The sequence below is a fragment of the Ambystoma mexicanum genome, chromosome 2q, assembly GCF_040938575.1.
Source record: "Ambystoma mexicanum isolate Mex_15411 chromosome 2q, UKY_AmexF1_1, whole genome shotgun sequence".
In the NCBI taxonomy this organism is placed as follows: domain Eukaryota; kingdom Metazoa; phylum Chordata; class Amphibia; order Caudata; family Ambystomatidae; genus Ambystoma; species Ambystoma mexicanum.
In genome coordinates, this window is record NC_090924.1 from 688,908,325 (window position 1) to 688,931,746 (window position 23,422).

Sequence of the window (23,422 nt, forward strand, 5' to 3'; positions counted from 1 at the left end):
TGTGGGCAACCTACAGATTTGGGCCTAGGGTGTCGAAGCCAGCAAGGGAAACCGGGAACCCCATACATTTCCCAAAAGAGGACACCCGTGGGAATACACAGGCTGGGCAGCCCGGAGTGTTTAGGGTGGAGTCTTTGTCAGTGTAGACTCTCATGCTGCTGACATACCCAGTGGTACTTTCACACATGTACGTTTTGATCCCGTATCGTGCTCTTTTGCTAGGAATGTATTGCCTGAACAGTAGGCGACCTTTGAACAACACCAACGATTCATCAATGGATATGTTCTGGCTAGGAACATGCACCTCTGCAAATCACTGACTGAAGTGCTCCAGAAAGTTTGGGTCAGTTCTGGGTAAAATGCTAAATTGTCATTGAAATGCAACATACGGTGCAGTGCTTGAAACCGATTTCTACTCATTATAGCTGGAAAGAAGGGGCTAGAATGTGCCGCTATAGTAGACCAGTACATTGAGACAGTCGGCTTCTGCGATATTCCCATGAGCAGAATGAGAGCCCAAAATGTTCTCAACTCAACATCGGTTGTCGGAATCCATGCATGTGCTCTGGACTGGGGTTTCAGAGTGGGACCCCTTGACCTCAAGAACTGTGCAGTGTATAAATTGGTTTGCTCAACCACATCTGCAATAAACCCATCATCTACAAAAAGGTTGAAATAATCAGTAGGCTGAAACCAATCTGTATTCACTGTGCACCCAGATATACCAGTAAAAGGAGGCACAACAGGCTGAGCCATTGCTGGAGGCACCCACTGCGACTCGCCAGCCATGTCAGGAACTGGCACATTGCGTGGACGTCCTGCATGTCCCCTCCCCCTTCTAGATCCCTTGCGTGTGGGAAGTGTGCGCAAAGGTCCATGTACTCTGTCATCCTCTTCGTCATCAGATGATGATGAGGAGGAGGCGGCGGCGGCGCCGGAACCTTCATCCATTGAAAACTCACTTCCCCAATCACTTTCCTGCTGACCCTCAGAAGCACTATCTGTTTCAGATTGCATATCCACCTCTGTGCCCGAGGCAGACTCCATCACTGCAGCTAAAGCCTCTTCACCAGACATTGATCGACGAGAAGCCATGAGTGCTGTCGCTATGTTTTAGGGAGAATTCTCTGTTAAGGCTAATTTCCCAAACCTAGTGAGTCCCCCGGCAGATTTGCTGGATTTTTGGTGTTTATTTTTTTCTCCTGCTAATAGTGAGACTCTTTTTCTCCCACTCTTAGACATGATTTGAGATATCCTTTGACTTTGTAATGTGTTTTATGGGCTATGGGGTCTTTTACTCCATAGGGTTTCATGTGGTTTTGGTAAGTGTTACACAGCACCCTCAGTGCAGTAACACAGGGGTGTCATAGTGACCCCCATACATAGACTCCATACCCTGGGACTGACTGTCTCCCAGGGCATGTAAAGTCACCATTGACTTTACTAGTCTTAAATTGTGAACAGAACCAGTACAAACCATCATATTGTGGAAGTACTGGTAGGGGTAATTAGATTGCCCCTGGGTCTGTTTTTCGAAGGGGCACAGTGCAGTTCCCACTCGTCGAGTTTCTGGCTGGTGGCAGTGGTTACCACGCAAAATATTCCACCGAATATTTCCTATGGGATTTCCCATTAATTTTAAACGCACCACTTTTTTGGTGCAATGTTAAAGATACCGCCGGGTTATTTATTTAATGTTTATTCCCCGGTTGGGTCTTTTTGCCAGGACTCGGTTTTAAAATGGCGTTTGTGTTCGCCTCTGTAACTCCAACCCAAGTCGAGCCCTTTGTTCCACTTTTTGGCGGGCTTCTGCACAGAAGCCTCCAAATGTGGTGCAACTCTGTCTGGGTCTACAGGATGTGTGGGGGGGTGTTTAGGCACCCTGGACTGAGTTGCCTCGGCAACTCAAGTCGCACTCTTGTATGATTGGCCCGGTGGTAAGCCACCCGGCTCACCACTTAGCATGTTTGACTGTCTGCTAGGACTGATGAATGGGGGTTTTCTGCATGAAAGCACGGCTTTGGGGACTGGAACTTCAGAAGTCGCCACATGACCAAAGAATCCGAAGAGGGAGAAGCTGAGCCGACCTGCAACGATGACACCACCGGTGGAGCCCTGCTGAACCGTCTCACCACTTCCCAACAACAGAGAAGATCTTCATCCCGGAGAGACTTCTTCCTCTGAACTGGTGGGGAAAACCAGTTCGCCCTCTTTTTCGCCTTCCGGGATCGTCTCGTGGTCGAATCGCCCGTGCCAAGCACCCCGGCGGCCGGATAGCCACGCTTCACCACTACCGCGAATAAAAGGGTAGTACCTTTTTAACCGGGAAACTCCGCGGCTGGTTTCTTCCCTGGCAGTGCAACGACCTCCAGCTTTCCTCCACGTCGAGAACTCCTCTTCCCCTGGATGATGCACTGACTTGCACCCGCTGCCAGGAACAACTGCCCCCGCTGGAGCTTTCTCATCTTTTCAGGTACTGTGTCCCGCCTGGTCTCCCTTGCAACAGACTGTTCAAGGTGTCCCGTAAATCCTTGACTTTCTATCCTGGGGTGAGTTGGGACCTGCAAACTAACTTTTCCTGACTTGATCCAACCCTTTTTGAACTATCTGCAAAGACTCTTTAAAGTACTATCCAACTGTGTGATCTTGGACACATTCCGCCTTGCTCTCTCCAAGAGTGGGCCTGGCCTATGATTTTCTTGCTCCTCAGTAGACTCTGCCTTTTCTGACATGCTCTGGTTCTCTCAAAGTGTTGGTATTGTGTATTCTCCTAATTCTGCCTTTTTCCCTCCCTTTTTAATTAACTTATTGGAGTGCCATCTTAGGTTAAGCGCTCACCTCTGTCTGAAAATAAGTGGTGTTTTAACTAAGACTTGTTCATTAAGTAATCAGGGATGTATATATATTAATAGTGACTGTGTTTGAACTTGCTTGCCATATTAGTGTTAGTGTACATCACAAAGTGTGTTTTTAAATAAATAATTATATACTTTTATACCCAAGCTCTGGTCAGTGTTTGCTTGTGCTGCTGTATTTTGGTACCTATCTTGTATACTCTATATACTGTCTAACTCTTCTTGAGAGAAGTCTGGCTGCTCAGCCACAGCTACCAGGTAAATCTGGGTGGTACAGACTGCTACCAATTGGGTTTACTGCCAACACCTGTAGTCCTAAGCCTTTTGCAGTGGTCCCTAAGGGAACTGTACAGGTTTCTGCCTAACACTATGGAACCCTTCAATGCCCAAAGTCCAGATGAAGACTGAAACAATAAGTACGTGTGCTTCTCAAAGTATGGAATGTAGTACAGTTAGTGGTATTCAGTGCCACAAACCTACACCACACAAGTACGCCAAAAGGTCCAGACTTTGCTCAGAAACTGTAGCAGCCCTCTGCAATATGAGGTACTCTCAACACGCTACAAGAAATGGAGTACTATTTTGCAAACACTCACGTGAAATGTTAAGGACCAGCTGACTGCTTTCCTACAAGTGGTTAGACAGCTACAACACACCTGCACCTAAAACAAAGACAACAAAAAAGCTACGGACGATGTACTCTTGCGCTATACATTACACAAATACAAGTGTAGGGACGAAGATTGCACCCACACTACTACCAGACAAAGTTTTTGCACATTTTTAGCTAATTATGTTTAGCAAAGTCTTTTTTCTGCAAAGCAGCCACCTTCCTCAATGCAAGGCACACCCATCACTGCCCCCAGGACCTCCCCACTACCCATTCCCACCCACACCACTGACACTGCAGCCACAGATGCTCCCACCACAGTAACCATCCACCCCCAAATTACCATAGCTATCCACAAAAGTAACATATGCAGTACTTTCATAAGCCAGCAAAAGCTTTCCAGTAGCCACAACTGCAAAGGAAACAAAAAAGAATTACATTCAGTACTTAGCGGGCAGTGTGAATGTGTTATTGGTAGGCTATCTGTAAACTTTTCGATTCCTTCCAACAGATACATAGCATATCCGAGTCATCTACCACCACGGAAGGCTAGACTGCACACTGATAGGAAATGGGAATAAGACCAATGAGCGTATGGCAATCCCCAGCACAAATAAAAGCTAGTACGGATGACTTAGTGGCAAACAGCCCTCCAAGGGGAACAGCACTGTTCAGCTGGTCTGGGGGGCAATTTGTGCACTACCCCAGCAAGTGTGTTCCTGGCCACCCCAATACCTCCCCAGAGCACCCACTCCCGTTCACTCCACCAACACTACAGGCTCAGTTCCCACCCACCCAGTAGCAATCTGCCCTCCGCATACTATACAATGTTGAAATAACCAAAAGTCCATACGTACGTAACAAGGGAGAAGCTTGAACTGCACAAAACCTGTAAAGGGAAGAAAAAAAGAAGAAAAAAAACATAAATTATCTGTGTCAACCCAGCCAAATACCAAACCACCCAAACAGGTCCTCCATTGAATTGGGCAATAGGTTGTAGGCACCCTGGGGCCAGATTGATATATGGCATTTATAACGCGCCTATACAAGTGTTTCAAGGCTTACCGACCCAAGGGTGGGGGAACAAAGGGAGAACAGACAACAATCCTACTAGGCCAGGTATCATTCAGATGGCCCACTAATGTGCCCATCTGCGTCAAGCGAAGTTTAGTAAACAAAGAAAACAATTGAAAATGGTAGCCTGCACTTTGGGGGGGCTGAGGGACACCTTACACCGCCGGGTAATTTTGTAATGTAAATGGGGGGGTGCCCCTCTCCACCCCCACCCCAATTGGCGGGGTGGCGCATCTCATGTATCCCTCCTCGAGGGCAGATGAGGGGGGGGCTGTCCTGCACTCCTCCCTGGGCTCAGACATCCCTTCCTAGGAGCAGATATCTGGTCCCAGGGAGGGCTGCATGACATGGCACCCACTCAATTGCGGGTGCGGGGGGGTCAACGCCCCATCCCATTAGAAAATTCCCCGACCCTTTGGGGTGCCCCACAGCCCCCTAAAAAGCTTTCCACCATTTTCACTTTTTTCCTTTGGTAACCCAACTCCCCTTGGTGCAGAGAGGCTCATTGATGTGCCAATCTGGCCCCGGGGTGCCCAAACCTTACTGCCCCACCCACTGGGGGGCTTGTCCCACCATTTCTGGGGGCCTTCTCCCCCCTGACCCCAAATTGGTGGCAGGGGCACCTCATGCAGGCCTCCCTGGGCCTCCTACAAACGGCTGAGTGAGGTACACCCCCCTCCATTTGGGGCGGGGGGAGAGGGCCCCCAAATATGGTGGGACAGGCCCCCCAGTGGGTGGGGCAGTAAGGTTTGGGCACCCCGGCACCAGATTGGCACACCAATGTGCCCCTCTGCGCCAAGGCAAGTTTTGTAAACAAAGAAAAAATGAAAAATGGTACACTACACTTTAGGGCAGGCTGAGGGGCACCCTAAACCGCCAAGTAATTTTCTAATGTAATGGGGGGTGACCCTCTACCCCCCACACCAAATACAGGGGGGGGTCTCATTCAGCCCTCCTTGGGGTCAGATGCCCCATTCCTAGGAGCAGATATCTGCCCCCAGGGAGGGCTACAAGGGGTGCCCCATTTCCCCTTGGGGAGAGGGCCACCCCCCTTTTCTGTAAAATATATCCCTGGTGGCTAGTGGCCCCCCACTCCCACCCAAAATTCCCTTTTTGTTTTTGTGCTGTTCGTTTTTTATTTTGCCCCCTTCCCTGGGGAAGATGATCAGCCATCTGCCCCCAGGGTTGTACACATATGTGCCCCCATGCTTTGGGGGTGGGGGGGATGAGGGCTGCTTACTGTAAGCAGCCCCCACCTCCCCCCCAGTCAAAGACATCCCTGTGTCTAGTGTGCATTGCTGCCCGCCATCGCGCGCCCTGCGCCCGATCCGCGGGTAGCAATGCTGTCACACAGGGTGTCCTTGGAAAGGGGAGAATCTCACAGGGCCCCAAACCCCTCCCACCTCCCTTCGAAAATATATACTTTTTTTAATCATTTTTTATTTTTATTTTCACCCCTGGGGGCAGATGATCTCTGCCCCCAGAGGTCTCCACAGCCGTGGCGCCATGCTTTGTGGGGTTGGGGGAGAAGGGGCAGCTTACCTAGGAAGCAGACCCCCTGCCCCCGCTCCCAAAACAGATCCCTGGTGGTCTAGTGCGCATTGCTGCCCGCGGAACGAGCTCTGTGCCTGATCTGCGGGCAGCAATGCTGTCACACAAGATATCGTTGGAAAGGTTGGATCTCCCCTTTCCAACGATACCTGCCTTGAAATACAGCCGGAGATCGAGACAGAGGGAGAGAGGCTCTTACCTTCTCTCTTCACGCACGCACGCCGCGGTGAAATTGAAGGAAATCCAACCCCCGGGCCATGAAGAGGAACCTCCCCCTCACATAGTCCGTCGGTTGGATTACAGTTTTGTGCCTGAAAGGACGTGCTATCTCATCCTTGGCAACAGGGAGGTAATCCCAAGGACGAGACAGCTCGTCCTTGGCACTAAAGAGGTTAATATCCTTAACTGGGAGAATCTGGAGCAATTCACTGACATGCTACCTCAGGAAGCTGCAGACAAGTTCTCTTTCTGGATCCCGGAAGGCAGAGAAGCTGCTATGCAACAGCTTCAAGTTATTAAAGACCTAACTGACACAACTGCTAGGGCAGTTACTAGTGCAGTCTGCATGCAGAGACACGCATATCTGTCTGCCTCTTCCCTTCACCAGGATATCCAGGAGAAGGTGATTGACCTTCCATTCCATGGCAAAACATTGTTTGACCCATCTACAAATGAGGTCCTACAGAAATGTGCCAGTGTCACAGCAGCTAAAACTCTAGACTCCATCTTGGTGAAACAACCATATCACCAAAACTTCAAGGCATTCAAACCATGTACACAAGGCAACAGTGGTTCTTCCACTTCTGCTAAATCGTACTACTCTTCCAAAACGAGACGGGATAGACCCCCTGGGCATGTACTTACCATCCGCTCCAACCATCATCCAGGAGCATACATCCCCAGTAGCAGGAACACTGTCCAACTTCCTACCTTTTTGGAGAACTGTTACTCAAGAGGAGTGGGTTCTAAATATTATTCAACATGGTTTCCACCTTGCTTTTCCGGCTATTCCACCTTCCTTTATTCCAAAGCTTCAGAAATCATCCCCGGAGCTCCTGGAAGAGATTCAAAAACTCCTTCTACAAGTGATAGAATTGGTTCCCGAAGAGGAAGTAGGTCAGGGATTTTACTCGTGTTACTTCCTGATCCCAAAGAAATCAGGCGGGGATCTGTCCAATTCTGGACCTTTCATCCATCAACTAATTTCTGTCTCTGGAGACTTTCCATATGATAACCATTCCTCAGATTCTGGCTTATCTACATTCAAACAATTTGATGTCATCTGTAGAACTACAGGATGCTTATTTTCACATCCCTGTCTACAAACACCACCGTCAGTTTCTGAGATTCACAATAGGAAGGTCTCATTACCAGTTCACATGTCTACCCTTTGGGCTAAATTATGCCCCCAGAGTTTTCACAAAATTCTGGGGTCAGTGGCAGCCTACCCCCTGTTGCAGGCAATCAATCTATATCCCTACCTAGACGACTGACTTTTCAAAGTCCAGTCTCCAGATGTATTGCTTCAGAAGTTGCAAATGACTTGCCATTTTCTGTTCAACCTGGGGTTCTCCATAAATGTGACAAAATCCCAATTCAGTCCCTCGCAAAGCATCCAATTCTTGGGAGCAGTTATAGACACTACTCTGCACAAAGTCTTTCAACCCTTAGCAAAAGTGGAAGCCATTCAACAAACCATAGTTCGGTTCTCCACCCACCAGGCACTGACAGCTTGGTGGTTTAACAGGCTCTTGGGCCTTGTGGCCTCTTGCATAACCTAGTTCCCTTTGCAAGGCTCCATATGAGAACGAACCAGTGGCACCTTGCTCTCAACTGGAATCGGCTCTCTGATCCCCATGAAATCAAGATCCAAATTCCAGGCCAAGTTCAGGACTCTCTGCTCTGGTGGAACTCCCCAGAGAACCTACTAACAGGATCTTCCTTTCAACCTCCCCCTTACCAAATAGTCATAACAGACTCTTAAGAGTATGGCTGGGGAGCTCCTTGTCAAAGCCGAACAGCTCACTGTCTTTGGTCCTGAAACTAAGAGCCATATTTTTCACTCTAAAATCTTTTCTTCCCTCACTTCAAAGAAAGGTAGTGAAAATTCAAACAGACAATATTACTGCAATGGTTTATATCAACAAGCAGGGGGGCGGGCAGGACCACGCTCCCGCACCCTGTGTCTCCTAGCAGAACAGATTTGGTATTGGGCCATTCAAAATCAAATTTTCTTGTTGGCGTCCCATCTCGAAGGGACGAACGACATCCTGGTGGACAAACTAAGCAGGTTACAGTTCGCTCCACACAAATGGGAGCTGAAACCATCAGTAGCAGACATATTTCATAAGTGGGGTCCTCGGTCCCTGGGAGATGCTATACATCTGGATTGGTCGAATCTAACACTTTATGCCTTCCCACCTCTTCCATTAAATCACAAAATATTGCTTAAATTCAAAATGTCACACAACCTGACAATGATTCTAATAGCCCCGTTCTGGCCTCACCAGATTTGGTTTCCAGATCTTCTGGAGTTAGCGGGGAATAACCCCTTAGATCTTCCACTTTTGAGAGATCTTTTGACTCAACAGAAGGGGCTGCTTCTTCACCCCTCCCCCCAATTGCTCAACTTGAAGGCTTTGTTCCTGAAAAGCTAGCCTTCTCCCACTTGCATTTGTAAGAACAAAACATTGCTATTATGTCAGCCTCCAGGAAATCCTCCACTAAGAAGCAATATCGTAGCAAATGGTTACGTTTCTGTCACTGGGCCTTAGACCAAAACCTTAAACATCTAGAGGCCTCCATTGATAAGGTCATGTCCTTCATGTCTTATCTTGTTTCCACCGGTGTCAAGATAGACACATGCAAACAATACTTATCAGCTATCCGTGCTTACCTGAATAGAGAACACAAGTCTTTTTCTCTTTCCTACGAGGCCATTAAAAGGCACTTCGAGGGCATTTACATTTACGTCCCCCTATTCAGGAACCTCCACCTCAGTGAGATCTCAACGTGGTCTTAGCAGCCCTAATAAGAAACCATTTGAGCCTATGGCTTCATGTGATTTAGAATACCTAACTTGGAAATCGGCCTTCTTAGTGGCCATTACTTCGGTTAGAAGAATTGGTGAGCTCCAGGCTCTTTCCTCAAAGGAGCCATATATTGTGATCCATAAAGTCCAAGTTGTCTGACATACAGTCCCCTCCTTTCTGCCTAAGGTCGTTTCTGATTTTCACTTAAACCAGGAAATATGTCTTCCCGTTTTTCTTCTTAGACTGCGCACGTCTGCGGCAGAAGAGAAATTGCATAATCTAGATGTAGTAAGAACTTTAAAATTCTACCTTGAAAGGATCAAACCGTTTAGAAAAGCAGATCAGCTCTTTGTTACCTGCGGTGGTGGTACTCCTGGCAGTAAAGCAGCAAAGGCTTCTATTGCCAGGTGGGTTGTCTCCTGTATCTCCAAAGCTTACGACTTGAAAGGGCTTGTGACTTCGTCTACTAGAGCCAAAGCAGCATCTGTAGCCATTACCAGGCACGTTCCCATTGTAGACCTCTGTAAAGCAGCTACCTAGGCTACCCCGCTTGCCTTTTGCAAGCACTATGCTATGGACACATCATCCAGAAATGATGCAAAATTCGGCCAAGAGGTTCTCCGCAACTTGTTTGCCTGAATCCTGTACATGCTGTCTCCACCACCCTTGCTTATTCAAAGGCTTTTTAGTCTGGTCCCAACCAGTTTGAAGGAGGTAGAGCCATGACAACCGAGAAATACAAAATTACCTTCATGGTGATTCAGGTTCTCTTAGTCCAGGCTCTCCCTCCTTCACAACACCCACCCTGCCATCCCCTACAGGACGCATGTACTTAGATTCTACCTCCTCGGCAGAACCACAGGAACTGGGTGTGGACCATTGGTAACGTGAGGGTTAGGTTTGCGCACAGCGCATGGAGGGACGCACGCTTGACGTAGGCCTTTCCCCTGTTACAAATCGTAAAGTGACAGCTATCTTTCAGACAGCTTTTCCGGCCCGCCCGCGGATGTAGGCGTTACCAACCAGTTGTAAAGGAGAGAGAGCTTGGACTAGGAGAACCTGAATCACCATGAAGGTAATTTTTCACATTTCATTTACCTGGGTGCCTGTGTCTTTTTTTCTTTTCTTTTCTAGGCTTTCCCTTAGTGGAAAAGTGTGCAACCCTTTCAAGCCGGGCCCCTTATGGGCCACGAGCTATGTGTGAGTGTGAGACAGCGTATTAGTGAAAGCGGGTAAGTTTGGGTCAGTGTGAAAATAAGTGTGAACTTAAGTGTGAGCATGAGTTTACGAGAGTGAGTGTGAGTGAATGTGTTTGTTTGAGTGAGAAAGAAGGTAAGCATGAGTGTGTTAGTAAGTGTGTGAATGTGAACACTAGAGTGTGAGCAAGTGTGAGATAGTGTTAGAGAAATGGTGTGTATAAGAGTGAGTTTGAGAGTGGGTTTACTGGAAGCTGGCAATGATATGCTAGCTAGGCAAAATGTAAACTAGTAATTATGTGCTACCAAGGTTAAAATATGCATACATAAAAAAAGGCAATATAATATGTAATTATCAACATTTTGGCACCTTACAGTGACATTGCCCCTTTCATTTGTTTAACAAGAGGGTGCCAGTAGATCTTGCAGGAATTAATGTCATGTGGTAAATGGTATAAGTGTGCTCACTGCCAGAGCAGTTTATTAGAGTCCCAAATATCTAATCTTACTCTTGGTGACAGGGTGCCTGTTCTATCCCTCTCTCTTGCATTATCATAGAAACAAACTATTGTCAGGTGACCATTCTGACACTTCTTCATAATTGTAACAAAAAAAGAAACAAATATGTCTCAAAGGCATGTGATATATGAAACACTTGCTCACTAAGATCTTTCAGCGAGTTGTGACCTGTTAAGGGCCTCACTCATTCCCACCTTCCTGCATTGGTCCAACAAGAATGTTTTTAATAGTGGTGTGCACTCAACTTGTGCGGGTTATGTGCTAATGATCCATGCTGCTTACATTTTAGATATCCCATTATCTAAGATTAATAAACGCCTCTTTTTTTTGCCCTAGGCCTTTTTTTACATACTGGATTATATTTGTGCACTCGCTCATCACAATACTTGCTGTGTGTATCTTTGGGATTGCGCCAGTTGGATTTTCTCAGCATGAAACTGTGGAATCGGTGAGTACCTCGACAATCGTCAACGCCAACATGGTCCATAAAGTTAGTATTGTTTATCTTAAACAATATTTGCCATCAACCTCTTGACCTTTATTTCAGAACATATTTCAGCACTTCAAAACGCTTTACACTTACCATACTTCTACAAATCATTATGGGCATTTGTAACTTGAAGAACTCTTAATTCTTTCTGCTTGAATATTACAAATTATTCTCCTTCGGACAAAGACTGTGAACCCAAAAGAGGGCCTTAAGCCATAGAAGGGGCATGTATGGAAGAGTCCAATATAATTTGGTCAATCACTGCGTGGCTTATCCACAATTTACTGTTCAGGAGCAGAGGAAGACTTCATAGCCGGTGTCCTATAAACATTTATGGGTGAAGCAGGACCAGGGTCGGGCAAGTGTCAAATATTATGGAAGATGCCTCTGCCTCAGCACTCTGTTATAGTTTACCAGGGCTATTGGCAGTCCACACTACATGCTGCATGATTGTGATCTTCTGTGGCACACCTCACCACTGTCTAAATGCCACCTAATGCTTGAAAGTGCTGTTTTTAAAGAGTCATGTATAATTTCAGTGCATTCATATTTGCTGTAATCTCCCAAAAAAATTGCAACTGTCCTTACTGAGTTATTGTTCAAAGTTGTATGACTCAGCCACATATTTTCTGAGGGAGATATGTATCCTTGCACTTTGATTCCTCCCTAATTCTCTATACTCCTATGTCCCATCCCCTTTCCTCCATCCTGTATGGGCTTCCCTGGGACGAGGAAGGTTCCGGAACCTTTTAACAGCTACAAAATTAAGCTTCCCCTAAATTTATCATAGTGCGCTGAGGCGAGGCTGCCGGCGTGAGCGTGCCTACTACCTGCGCAGCCTCACCTCTGTCCCTTTTTCAGTGCTGACGGGAACAGACCTTCGAGTGACAGCAGATTCCTTTTATTGGCTTTGCAGTAGCTTCCCTACCTTTTCTATATTCATTCTTTACTTAACGGCCTCCGGTTCCTCACCTTCCCGGCGCATGTCGGTCGCGGGAGGATTTACTTGCTGTGCCTTGTGCTTCTACTCCTTTCCGGCATCGGATCCTCATGTGCTCTGCCTAGAGTGCCTGGGATTAATTCAGCGATGGGATGCATGCACAGCCTGCAGCACGCTGTCGCTGAGGACCCGTAAGAACAGGCTTTTGCGGCAGCATAAGATATTTGGTTTATCACCGCCCTAGTACATCAAGGTCTTTGTTGGAAAAGTCAAGCCTCAAGATAAGGTAAGTCCATTGTTCAATAAAGCACCCCAACAGGTAGACTCCTTCCCGAGAGTCTCTTTGGCTGGGTGGGGCTGCTCTGGCTCTTTGACCGGTACAAGGCAGGCCTGAGGCTAAAACAGCTACCGGTGCACATGCCGAGGGTCCTAAGTGCACTATCGAGTCTGGCTATGAGTGGCCCAAAAGCTCTGTTATCACACCGTCATCTTGAGGGCCATTCAGACCCTTGTACTGGGTCCCGGCCCGAGGGGGTGCCTATACGCAGCATGAGCTAGGCTCCCAGCTGTCAGGACTGAGCGATTTCATCCTTCCGGAAGGGCTTCGAGACCTGCTCTAACCAAGATTCCTCACTGAGGACAAGTTCAAGGGACACTTCGCTGCACACAGTTTCCCCACGCATTCCTGAGGCACTGAAGCAAGCACTGAAAATGGCCACCAATCGCGCGACGGGCAGCTCGGGCCGCAGGTACCTAAACTGGCACCTGTACATATAGTGACCACTGAAGCTCTAAATACCCATCCCCGCACCCCATACTCCTCTTCAGCATCGGAGTGAGCTGTGCAAGTCAATAGCATGCCATCTTCCCCAACACTGGTATAGAGACTCCTGGTCCCTGGATTACATAGGGTACCTGTATCCGGGTCATCAATACTCCTATACTCCTCTGTGTCAGTGAGAGCAGTTCACTCCCCAGAAGCCCAGGGGTCATTAAGACACCCTGCAGCGCCAAGCCTCTAGTGAGCAGCCCTCACAAGTGTTGCAAGGAGAGCATCAACCGGTTTCTTCAGCTTATGAAGTCTGACCAGATGTTAGGGATTCTTAAAGGGCTCCATAGGGAGATGATGCCCCAAATGCTACCGCAACAGCAGCCTATCGCTGCACCCCTGGCTCCCCCACTAGCAGCCCCACTGACCCCCCAGTGGTGGGTTAGACTCTGTGCCTCCCTTACCACCTCCTCCCCACCACCCTCTACATGGCCACCACCCATCGGACACACTCTTGGTGAGCAGCAAGTCGATGCGTCCCTGCTCCTTCATGGACAGGACCCATAGGGGGGAACCGACGATGATGCCGATAACACCTCATCGTCTAGGTCGTTTCACGACAGGATGCAGGGTCTGGCTTAATTCCTTGGAGTTCCTGTTCCAGAACAGGCCCAGCAGGAGCCGGGTGTACTAAAATAACACCGTAGATCCCTTACTGCTATGTATCAAAATCAACATGATTAAATTGTTCAAAAAAGTACCAAACTCTGGTATCATGCATTTTTATGAAATTCTCTGAAAACAAAAAGGGCAAATTTCTAGAAAGTTATTTGAAATATTTATTATTTAGACAAAGAAAATCCTGATGAGCATAAAGGTTGTAATAACAAAGAAGTATAACAGAAATTGTTAAAACACTCACAGTTGTAATTCACAATTTTGTTTAAAGAACAGAAAACAATCAATTATTCTTTTTATGAGAAACAGAAAAAAATATTTTTTAAAATAGGTTCTTCTTTGTTGTAAAGTCACAAAGAAGAAATAAAAAATAAAAAATAAAAAAGGAATGGAGTACTAGTGGAGAGAAGATATATGGACGGTTCTTAAGGTAAAAAGTTCTTCCTTCTCTACACAGAACAACCGTATCCTCTCAAACTCTAACTCCAATATTCCTAATGACAGGTCTGCCTACGTGTAGGTGTCAAAAAAATATTTCAAGAAAAATCAAGGTTGACATCATCACAACAACGTTTCGGCTGAAATGCCGCCTGTCTGGCCATAGTTTCTTTACATAGTTGAAAGTTGCCTTCCTCAGGGCGAAAGAACCTCACAACAGTTTAACCCTGTGGGGAAGCAGACATGAAAGAAAATGGAATTAAATTTAAAAGCATAATGGGAGTGAACTCCAAAATTTGAGTAAAGTTGCCCTTGTTGTTTAAAAGAGAATAAATTAGGAAATCAATTACCTCAATTTTGTAGGCTGTGGAAAAGTTAGAAATACAGGCGTGAAAACGGGCTCAGGGGCCCACAACAGTAATGCCTGAAGAGCGGAACCAACAGGGCCCTTGGTGTAACTGCATCGGGTCAGGTTGGAAAAAACAACAACTGAAAGGGAAGGGGGAACTTATCAGAATAAAAGTGAAGAAAAGTACAAATAGAGGTTATCCAAATGGGGAGAGGAGTGTAGAGGTATGTACTCACATGTGGATTAAATCCTGTAACTAGATAGCATGCACAGTTGAAAGGTGCAGTCTGCGGAGTATATAGTGCGGAGAGCACATGCGTCAGGTAGGCTAGTGTGGTCCCATATCACTGGCATAAAAGGTGTACAGCCTCTGAAAAATAGAAAATGATGAATAGTGTTAGAGGGATGGACAGATATATACTGTAAACACTAAACTGTGTTTAAGGAAGAACCCACGAGAAATCGTGTTAGAAGGATGGACGGGTATATGCAGTAAACACTAAACTGTGTTAAGGAAAGAACCCACGAGAAAATCGCGTCTTACCTATAACGACTTGACCAAAGTATAATGCAGATGTACGAGGGGAACAGCCTTTCTTGAAACCCTCTCGCAAGACTCTGCAAAGCGAGCACGAACGTTCATATAGCCTAAAGAGGGCAGGAGGCCTAACTCGCCATTTCATTGGGCCTAAAAATGAGATGTGTGGATAGGCTGAGAGCTGCCCCACCTGCATGTCACTCACTTGGGTGGATACAAAAGGGCGCCATGACAGCGGCCTCTGTAACGTCAACTAAGAGAAGCTGCCGCGCCGGAAAGCAGACAGAAGCCTGCGGAGAAGCGTCCGGCTGGGGAGCAGAACACATGCTGCTGGAAGGAGGCAGCAGCCCGCAAGGCAAAACCCAGGTGTGGGATGGAAGCCAAAACATGTTAAATTGGACTGAAATCCTCATTAAGTCCATTAATGTGAGTGGATAAACGATGGATCCATCGAGCCTCCTTCTGTAGGAGGCAGTGGGTTATGTTGGGCGTATTTTTGACCACATCCAGAATCCACCATAATATGTCATTAGCAGAGTGCTGTAGCTCAATGTAGTGACTTACTAGGGGTGCGGTAAGTGTTTTACACCTGATTCTAGATCGATGTTCTGATATTCTAATATGTACCGGTCGTGAAGTTTGACCAACATACCGAAGGCCACACGGGCATTGGATGCAGTATACCACATGTGCGGTTTTGCAGTTTGTCATAGTGGTAAATGTCCATGTGTTTGGCCCAATTTTGAACTCCTTCATTTTCCTGGTGAATTGACAGACAGAGCAAGATCCACAAGGGAAATGCCCTGTGGTGGTCCTCAGGTCCCACAGTCCTATTCTAGGGGCGGCTTTCTTAAGGGAAGAGTGCACAAGTTTGTCACGAATATTGCTGCCCCTCTTGAAAGCAAAGCGGGGAGGAGGTGTGTCTGGCAGATTTATTTTGACAATGGGCCAGTATTTCGAGATGAATTTTTTAATCTCGAAGGTCTGAGGCCCATGGGTCAATACACATGTCATCTGTGAATTGTTCTTATCCAGTACTGAATTGGAATTTTGTTTGGGCGTTAGCAAATTGTCACGGTCAGTAAACCGAGCCCTTTTGTACGCTTGTGTGATCAATCGTTTAGGATAACCTCTGTCTCTAAGGCGACTGCTAAGCTTATCTGCTTGTTCATAATAATCAAATAACTCGGAACAGTTTCGCCGGATCCGGAGAAACTGGCTATAGGGTAGATTATCCCTAATATGTCGAGGGTGATTGCTGGAGTAATGTAGGAGAGTATTACGAGCTGTGGTTTTACGGAAAAGCGAACACTTCAATTTTCCAAAATCATCTTTAATTATTAAGTCTAGAAAAGGGATCTGAATATTGCTAGACTCCATGGTGAACTTGATATTATGATCAACGTTATTCAACCATTCAAAGAAGAGTATTAGCTCGGCTTTGGTGCCTGTCCAAATAAATATGATGTCATCGATATATCTCTTCCATTTGGTTATAGAATAGCGGAAGGGATTGGTGGAAGATAGAATGTGACGAGTTTCAAATTTGAACATAAAGAGAATCGCTAGGCTCGGTGTACTGGCAGTGGTGCTGTCTCTAAGGGCTTCAAGCGAGTCTGGCATCCCACTGCAAAAGGACGCGTCTGTTTAAAAAAGCAGTGGTTTCAGCCGCATTCTAATCTGCATCCCAAAAAGGGTTCCGATGCTCGCTTCAGGCAGCTGGAGGAAGACCGATTTTTCTAGCCGCACTCCAGCATTGTTGTAGTTGAAGTAGGCAGCCACAAGGTCTACGTCCTCAGCCAATGCCAGTCTCTCCATGGAAGACAAGCTGCTGGAGGGTTTTGGCTACAATGTCTACTTGAAAAGGCAAGCAAATGCTGATGCACTTCTTGCTGCCTCCATTCAGTAGCTGTGGCGGGAAATAGCTGACTTTGCTGAGGACCTCCCAGCAGACAAACAAGCCACTTTCAAATCAGGCCTCGTGGAGGCAAAGATCAATGCACAAGATATGTCGGAGGCATCAGTGGCTCGCATAGACACAGCAAACGGGGGCGGTTGCCTTGGCGTAGATATGCACCATACTGCGTGGATGCATGCCACTAAGTTTGCCACGGACATGCAAGATCGCATCAACGACATCCCATTTGAGAGGCAGAACTGTTCCACTCACCCACTGACTGAGCTCACAGAAAGAAAACCTGTACTTTGACAGCCAAGTCGCTGGTGGTGCTCACTAAATCTGTATCTAAGCCTTTTGCTCAGAGCCAACACACAACAGAACAAGCCAGATCTTTTGGTGGATTCAGGGGGTTTCAGGATAGGAGGTCCTGCCAGCCCGACGGGTCTCCCAATCAGCATAGGATGAAACAGTAGAGACAGGCTACCAAGGGGTTATTTCAGCCCCCTTCCTCTTCCTCAGCCTCTGAGTCCAGAAAGAAGTGACCTTCTCATCCAGGTCCACTGCTCTGGGTTCTTGCAGTAGAGCCAGGGTAGTCTTCGGAACCAGGACAAGGGCTTCTAGTCCAGGGTGTTCGCAGTCCCCAAAAAGAACCAGGCTGGCCTGAGAGTGGTGCTGGACCTTTCTTCCGTCAACCTCTACCCCCACCTAGAACATTTCAAGATGGTGACGCCGGCCTATATTGCAGAGGTTCTCTGTGTGGGGGATTTGAATGTGCTTCCTGGACCTCGAGGATGCCAACCTTTCCATCCCAATTTTTCACCCGCACAGTAAATTCCTTTGATTCGCTGTGATGGGGAACCATTTCCAATACAGGGCGTTGCCCTTTGTCCTGAACTCAGCACCCCAGGTTTTTACAAAGTTCATGAACACAGTGGCAGCGCTGCTCAGGGTCAATGGGCACCACCTTTACCCTTACCTGGACCAGAGAGAGCCAGAGCTTCATGTCGGGGACTGCGTCATGACCCTTACCCTCACTGGCAAGTCAGCCTTCCAGTTAGGGCCAGGTCAAAGGCCTTAAAACCTCATCCAAGATTCTCTTGGAGTCAGTCTTGGCGCCTTTGGCGCTAGGCTCATAACCATCATGAAGACCAACATTAGAATGGAACTATTTACTTGGGACTATTTAACTTGGGGGGGTGGGGGGGTTCAGCCAACATGGAGGCAAACATAGATCAGTTACAAGGAACTGAGCTAAGCGGTCTAGTCTTTTGGGTGTGGCAGGCCTGGGACTACTTTACCTGGACTACTTTGGGTGTGGCAGGCCTGGGACTATTTTACCTGGACTACTCTACCTGAGACTATTTAAACCGCACCCAAACAGCGGAACATGCTTCGCGTTATTCTGCTGTGGGCAGCGTAACGCTCACTGTGTCCGGTTCTTTGATGGCAGTTTACCTGAAGCCAAGGACCTGCAGAGAGAGAAAGAACACTACGAAGCTTACCTGGAACAGTAACCTGTCTTCAATCCATCGCCAACTTCAGTTCCACTCACCTGAAGGTATGAACTCCATCATCCGGCACCGCATGCATCCTGGAATACCATAACCTGGAAAGAGGAGAAAGAAAGACAGCATTAGTAAGCGTTTACTCATGTTTCCTCCCGAACGAAGAAAGCCACACAATTCTTACCTGGGTAGTCATCTCCTGGTCAGTATCATCGCTGGAACATTACGGCGCTCGGCGAGGAACATCGCGACCTGCAAGGAGAGAAAAGACACAGGATAGCAATACAAAAGGTGAAACGGCGCAGCGCATCGCGCATTACTCACCGGACATCATCACGCAAACCGCGCTTTCGCCTACCGGCCCATGCTCATCTTCAAACTGCATGACAACACCAAAATACCTTTCCATACCTAAAAGGAAAGAAGCAAGACATTATTATTAGAACTAAGAGGAACATAAGAACTGCATATAAAGACTGTAAAGCAGCAAACCTACGGAGTTGCAGCAGGCCTGGATTCCCACAGGGGAGCTTGCACCAGTGAAGTAACTTGGTCGCTGCTCGCCACCCACATCTACGCGCCCCTGCCATGAGGAGCAGGACGGAGAATCCACCTTTTACAATATTAAGGTGATTAAGGTGAGAAGGCCCAAGTGGGAAGAAGGAGTTGAGGCCAAGGGAGGTGGGAAAACAAAGACAATCTGGTATTGAATCCAGCTCTCCTATATTGCAGACCCATCTTTAACCAGAGGCCTTACCAAGGGACCGGGAGAGGGTTCGAGAGTGCAAATCATCCAACCAGGGCTGGGTGGCGTCCCCATGGATACCAGGTGAGCGTAACAGACTGGCAAACTTGCTGTACTAGCTCGACTTCTCGATAAATCAGAAGAAATCAGAGCTCTCCCCCACGCAAGTTATTATCTTGTGGGGGCCAGGAAGGACACAGAAGCAAATCGGGTCTTTCCCACTCTGGACAGGATTGTGAACATACGGAAGGCAGCTCTTCATTTTCTCTTCAGACATGGAACGTCTGCTTGGTGGTTTCACCACCTACTGATTTTGCTAGCATCTTGCATTCGAACAGTGCCCAATGCCAGGCTAAAAATTAGAAGAATACAGCTGCACCTTGCTTCACTCTGCGACCAGGAAGTAGATCAGCAGTTAACCATGCTTCCCACAGCTTCATCCCTCCGACAGGATCTCTGGTGGTGACTCCAACTGAGCAATGTACTGGTGGGACACCCCCTATGGCCATGAAGCCCCTCTGCAATTATCACCACAGACTCCTCTCTCAGGGGATGGGGTGGCGACCATATGTGACAACTTGTACTTTTTCACATAAATGCTTTGGAGCGGCCTTGCACTAAGAGTGTTTGTCATGCACCTGCTGGGCAAGACGGTTCTGGTGATGACGAACAGCGCCACGTCCGTGTTCTACCTGAACAAGCAGGTCTCCCTCTGCCTCATTACAGTAGTGATTTAGGAATGGGCTCTGGACCACAACATGCACCTGATGACTGTTCATCTATTGTGAGACCGCAACTCGGAAGCGGACGGGATGAGCAGACTGGGCAGAAACACTTCTGAGTGGGAACTGCCGATCCAGTCTCATTTTTTTCAGCAGTGGGGTTTCCCGCAGGTGGACTGCTTTGCATCAGAACTCAACTTCAAGTGCCCCCAATATGTATCCTGGCAGGGGCAGGGTCTCAAATCCACAAGGAATGTTTCAGATCATCTCAGATTATCTTCAAGCATATGCCTTTCCTCTGATGCCTCTATTGCAGAGGGTAATTCGGAAGATCACGAACTCCATCGCATTGTTCCTAATAGCCCCGAGGTGGCCGAGGCTGTAGTTTTCTGACCTGCTGCACCTAGCAGTTTAGGGACCAGTAACTCTGCCAATCGACTCCCCCAGGTTCCTCACTCACCCAGAGGGTCCGGTAGTACACCCAGATCCAGTGGGGGCAAGCCCTAGCAGCCTGGCTCCTGATCAACACTGAAGTTTATCAGAGGACAGCCTTTGCATTATTCAGGCCGCTCGCAAAGACTCAACCAGGTCCCATTACCAGAGCAATCGGACCAGATGTTGCCTCTGGGCAAAGGACAGACAAATAGATCCTCTCACATGCACTCTTAATGACGTCTTATCTTTTGTGGTATATCTAGCACACTCGGGTGCAAGTGCTTGACCTAAAAAAAAACAACTTGATGATATAAAGTATGCAGGCAAGCCTGCCCTACTTCTCCTCTTGGACTTATCAGCCACATTTGACCTAGTGGATCACAACATTCTGTATCATCACCTCACTTCCTCAACAGACTTCTCACCTAATTCCACAGCATGGATCAGCTCATTCCTGCAAGGAAGGGCCAAGAGATGTTCTCAGAGCAGGATTGTGCTTCTCCCGCCACCATCCACTGCGGAGTCCCTCAGGGATCCTGTATCTCGCCCACTTTCTACAACATTTTCACCAAGCCTCTATTTTGACACCCTAGACTCCATTGGCATAGCTTAAACCAACTATGCTGATGACACCCAAGTCCTACTCCCACTGTCCGGTAACTACGAAACTGATGCCAAGACCCTTAGCAAAGCCTACCACACCATTCCGGCATGGATGTGAGCAAACCGTCTCTGCCTCAACGGTGATAAGACTGAAATCCTCCTAGTAGGTTTCCAGGAAACCCTAAATAAACTTACTAGCCAATACACCACTTTTCACAATTGACAACACACAGATCCCTGTCTCCCTCTCGGTCAAAACCTTAGGAGTCTACCTTGATGCCACCTTCTTCATGTCAAGTTGGCGCCATCGTCTCCTCAAGGGCCTACTACACCAAATTGGTCAATGCAGCCAAACCATTTCTATCCACTGAACTGCCTCTCCATCGCCAGAGCCATATTAGTCTCAAGACTGGGTTACTGTAACGTCCTCTTTGACGGCACTACATCAAAAAGTCTAATGAAACTCCCAATAATCCAAAGCAACGCACTTCGAGCTGCTCTCTACATTCCCAAAAGAGAACACACATCTGACACCAGACGAAAAGTCCACTGGCACCCCATCAAAGAACTCATTCCATTTAAAACTCTTGCCATCACTCATAAGTGCATCACTCACACAGCCCCCCCACCTTTCCTCGAAAGTAGTGAGAAAAAGCTCTTTCAGACCCACTAGAACACCATACTCCCACCCTCTCATCATCCCCAGAGTCAAGCGAGCCAAAGCAGGTGGTGGTAGCTTCCTTTTCATTGCTGCCAGACCATGGAATTCCCTGCCACTTATACTCAGAAGCAGAACTAATTCCTGTACCACTGTATCCAATTCACCTACCGTTATCTTTAATACTCATGTAAGTACCACTGTAACTAAGGAGCCTACTGACCGCTGTAACAGCGCCACGATGCCTGCAGGCTGTTTGTGCGCTATACAAATAAAAAAAGAATTTAAAAATTAAAGTAGACACATGTCCCAGCTATCTGGCAGTCATAGTGGTCACCACATCAAAACAAAAAGGTGATGGCTGGAAGGTTTCGAATTAACCTGAACCACTGGCATTGCTGTGGGCAACCCTCCAGTCCATCGTTCTTTGCCTGCCAAGCCTTTACAAAAGAGCAAAAACCATATGCAAATGAGGCTTGGTCCCAACCAAAACGGGGCAGTCGAACCCCGAACTGCTTGGTCTAATCCCTTCTCCACAAGACCACAAGCATCCTCAAACATGTTTCAGCCTTGTTGGGCCTCATCAGTGAGGAGTAGCTTGGGTCTCTAGTGGTCTACAAAAACTCTTCATACATCACTTTCACCACAGCCAATCCAGTGGTGAATAGCCATCTAAACGGGCTACCAAGGCTCTTCCTGCCAGTTCACAGACCTCATTGAGTCTCAGACCTCAATATAGTCTAGCAGCATTAACTCATAAGGCTTTGAACCGATGGTGTCAGTCGATATCAAATGAGTTATCAAAACTGTGCTTGTAGCCATTACGTCGGCTAGACGGGTTAGCGAGATCCAGGCTCTCTCGGCCTCTGAACCCTTCACAACATTTAACAGGAACAAGGAAGTCCTGGGATGCACCCGACATTCCTTCCGAAGGTGGTGTCCTTGTTGCATTTGAACCAGGGAATATGCTTACCAGTGTTTTTTTCAAACCCTCAATCTGAAGTGGAAAAGGCGCTGCATCTCTTGGACCTCCGCAGGGTTCTCAAATTCTACCTCTCGTGCACAAAGAAAATCAGGAAAACATCTATCACATTCGGTGTGGTTTCTCGAGTTTCACAAGTGCGCAAAGCGTCTATTGCTAGATGGATGGTCTCTGCGATTCACAAATCCTATAAGGTACAAAATATGACTGTCCCTACAGGAATCCATTCACACGTGTTATGCGCCAAGGCCACCGTAGTTGCTTTCCAAAGACACAATATTAACCAATTTGATTGAATATTATTGATCGGTGGTACATCGGACCGAATATGGCCAGTATCATTCGATTGATTTTGATTCAATCAAATTGGGTAATAAATACCAAACTTGGTGACCGGGGGTGTCATTCACTTCCCATGTTTGGTATTTCTGGTCTTGGGGGTTTGCTCGGGCGCTTCCTGAAGATTGGAGGCAGGGGATGGGAAAAAAAAAATGAAAAGGGGTCTCTGCGTTGTCGGATCCGACTCGCGTTAGAGGGGCGTAACTGACGCTGCAGGGTCAGGAGAGGCAGCGGATGTGGAAAAGGTAAGTGGGGGGATGGGGCGGATGTATTAGGGGACATAGATTGGGTGAGTTTGGCCACAGTAGAATTGCGCAGTAGAATTGTATTCGCTGCGAATTGACTACTGTTAATTCCGCCGCGAACAATTCTGCCACGGCCAAACACAGATCCAGAGACACGCTTCCTGGGATAATATCAGCAAGACAGCCACCTGGGTTACTCCTTCAGCCTTTTGCAAGCACTAATCACTGGGTACCAGCTCGACAGCGAAC

At 47.4% G+C, this 23,422-nt stretch overlaps 1 protein-coding gene and 1 long non-coding RNA gene across 3 annotated transcripts in view; one reads left to right on the plus strand and one right to left on the minus strand.

The window, feature by feature from the left end:
* The window catches only part of RHBDF1 (rhomboid 5 homolog 1), a 608,603-nt gene that overhangs the window by 376,465 nt on the left and 208,716 nt on the right, over positions 1 to 23,422 (plus strand). For both annotated transcript variants that reach the window (XM_069647898.1, XM_069647899.1), the window contains one exon: positions 11,174 to 11,285. In XM_069647898.1, coding sequence (XP_069503999.1) covers positions 11,174 to 11,285 — 112 coding nt within the window. The remainder of the gene's footprint in view (positions 1 to 11,173; positions 11,286 to 23,422) is intronic.
* On the minus strand, positions 13,765 to 14,820 carry LOC138569014 (uncharacterized). The gene is made up of 3 exons (XR_011303056.1): positions 14,738 to 14,820; positions 14,503 to 14,641; positions 13,765 to 14,379 (listed from the first exon to the last, which is right to left on the minus strand). It is a non-coding gene; the product is annotated as an uncharacterized lncRNA (long non-coding RNA).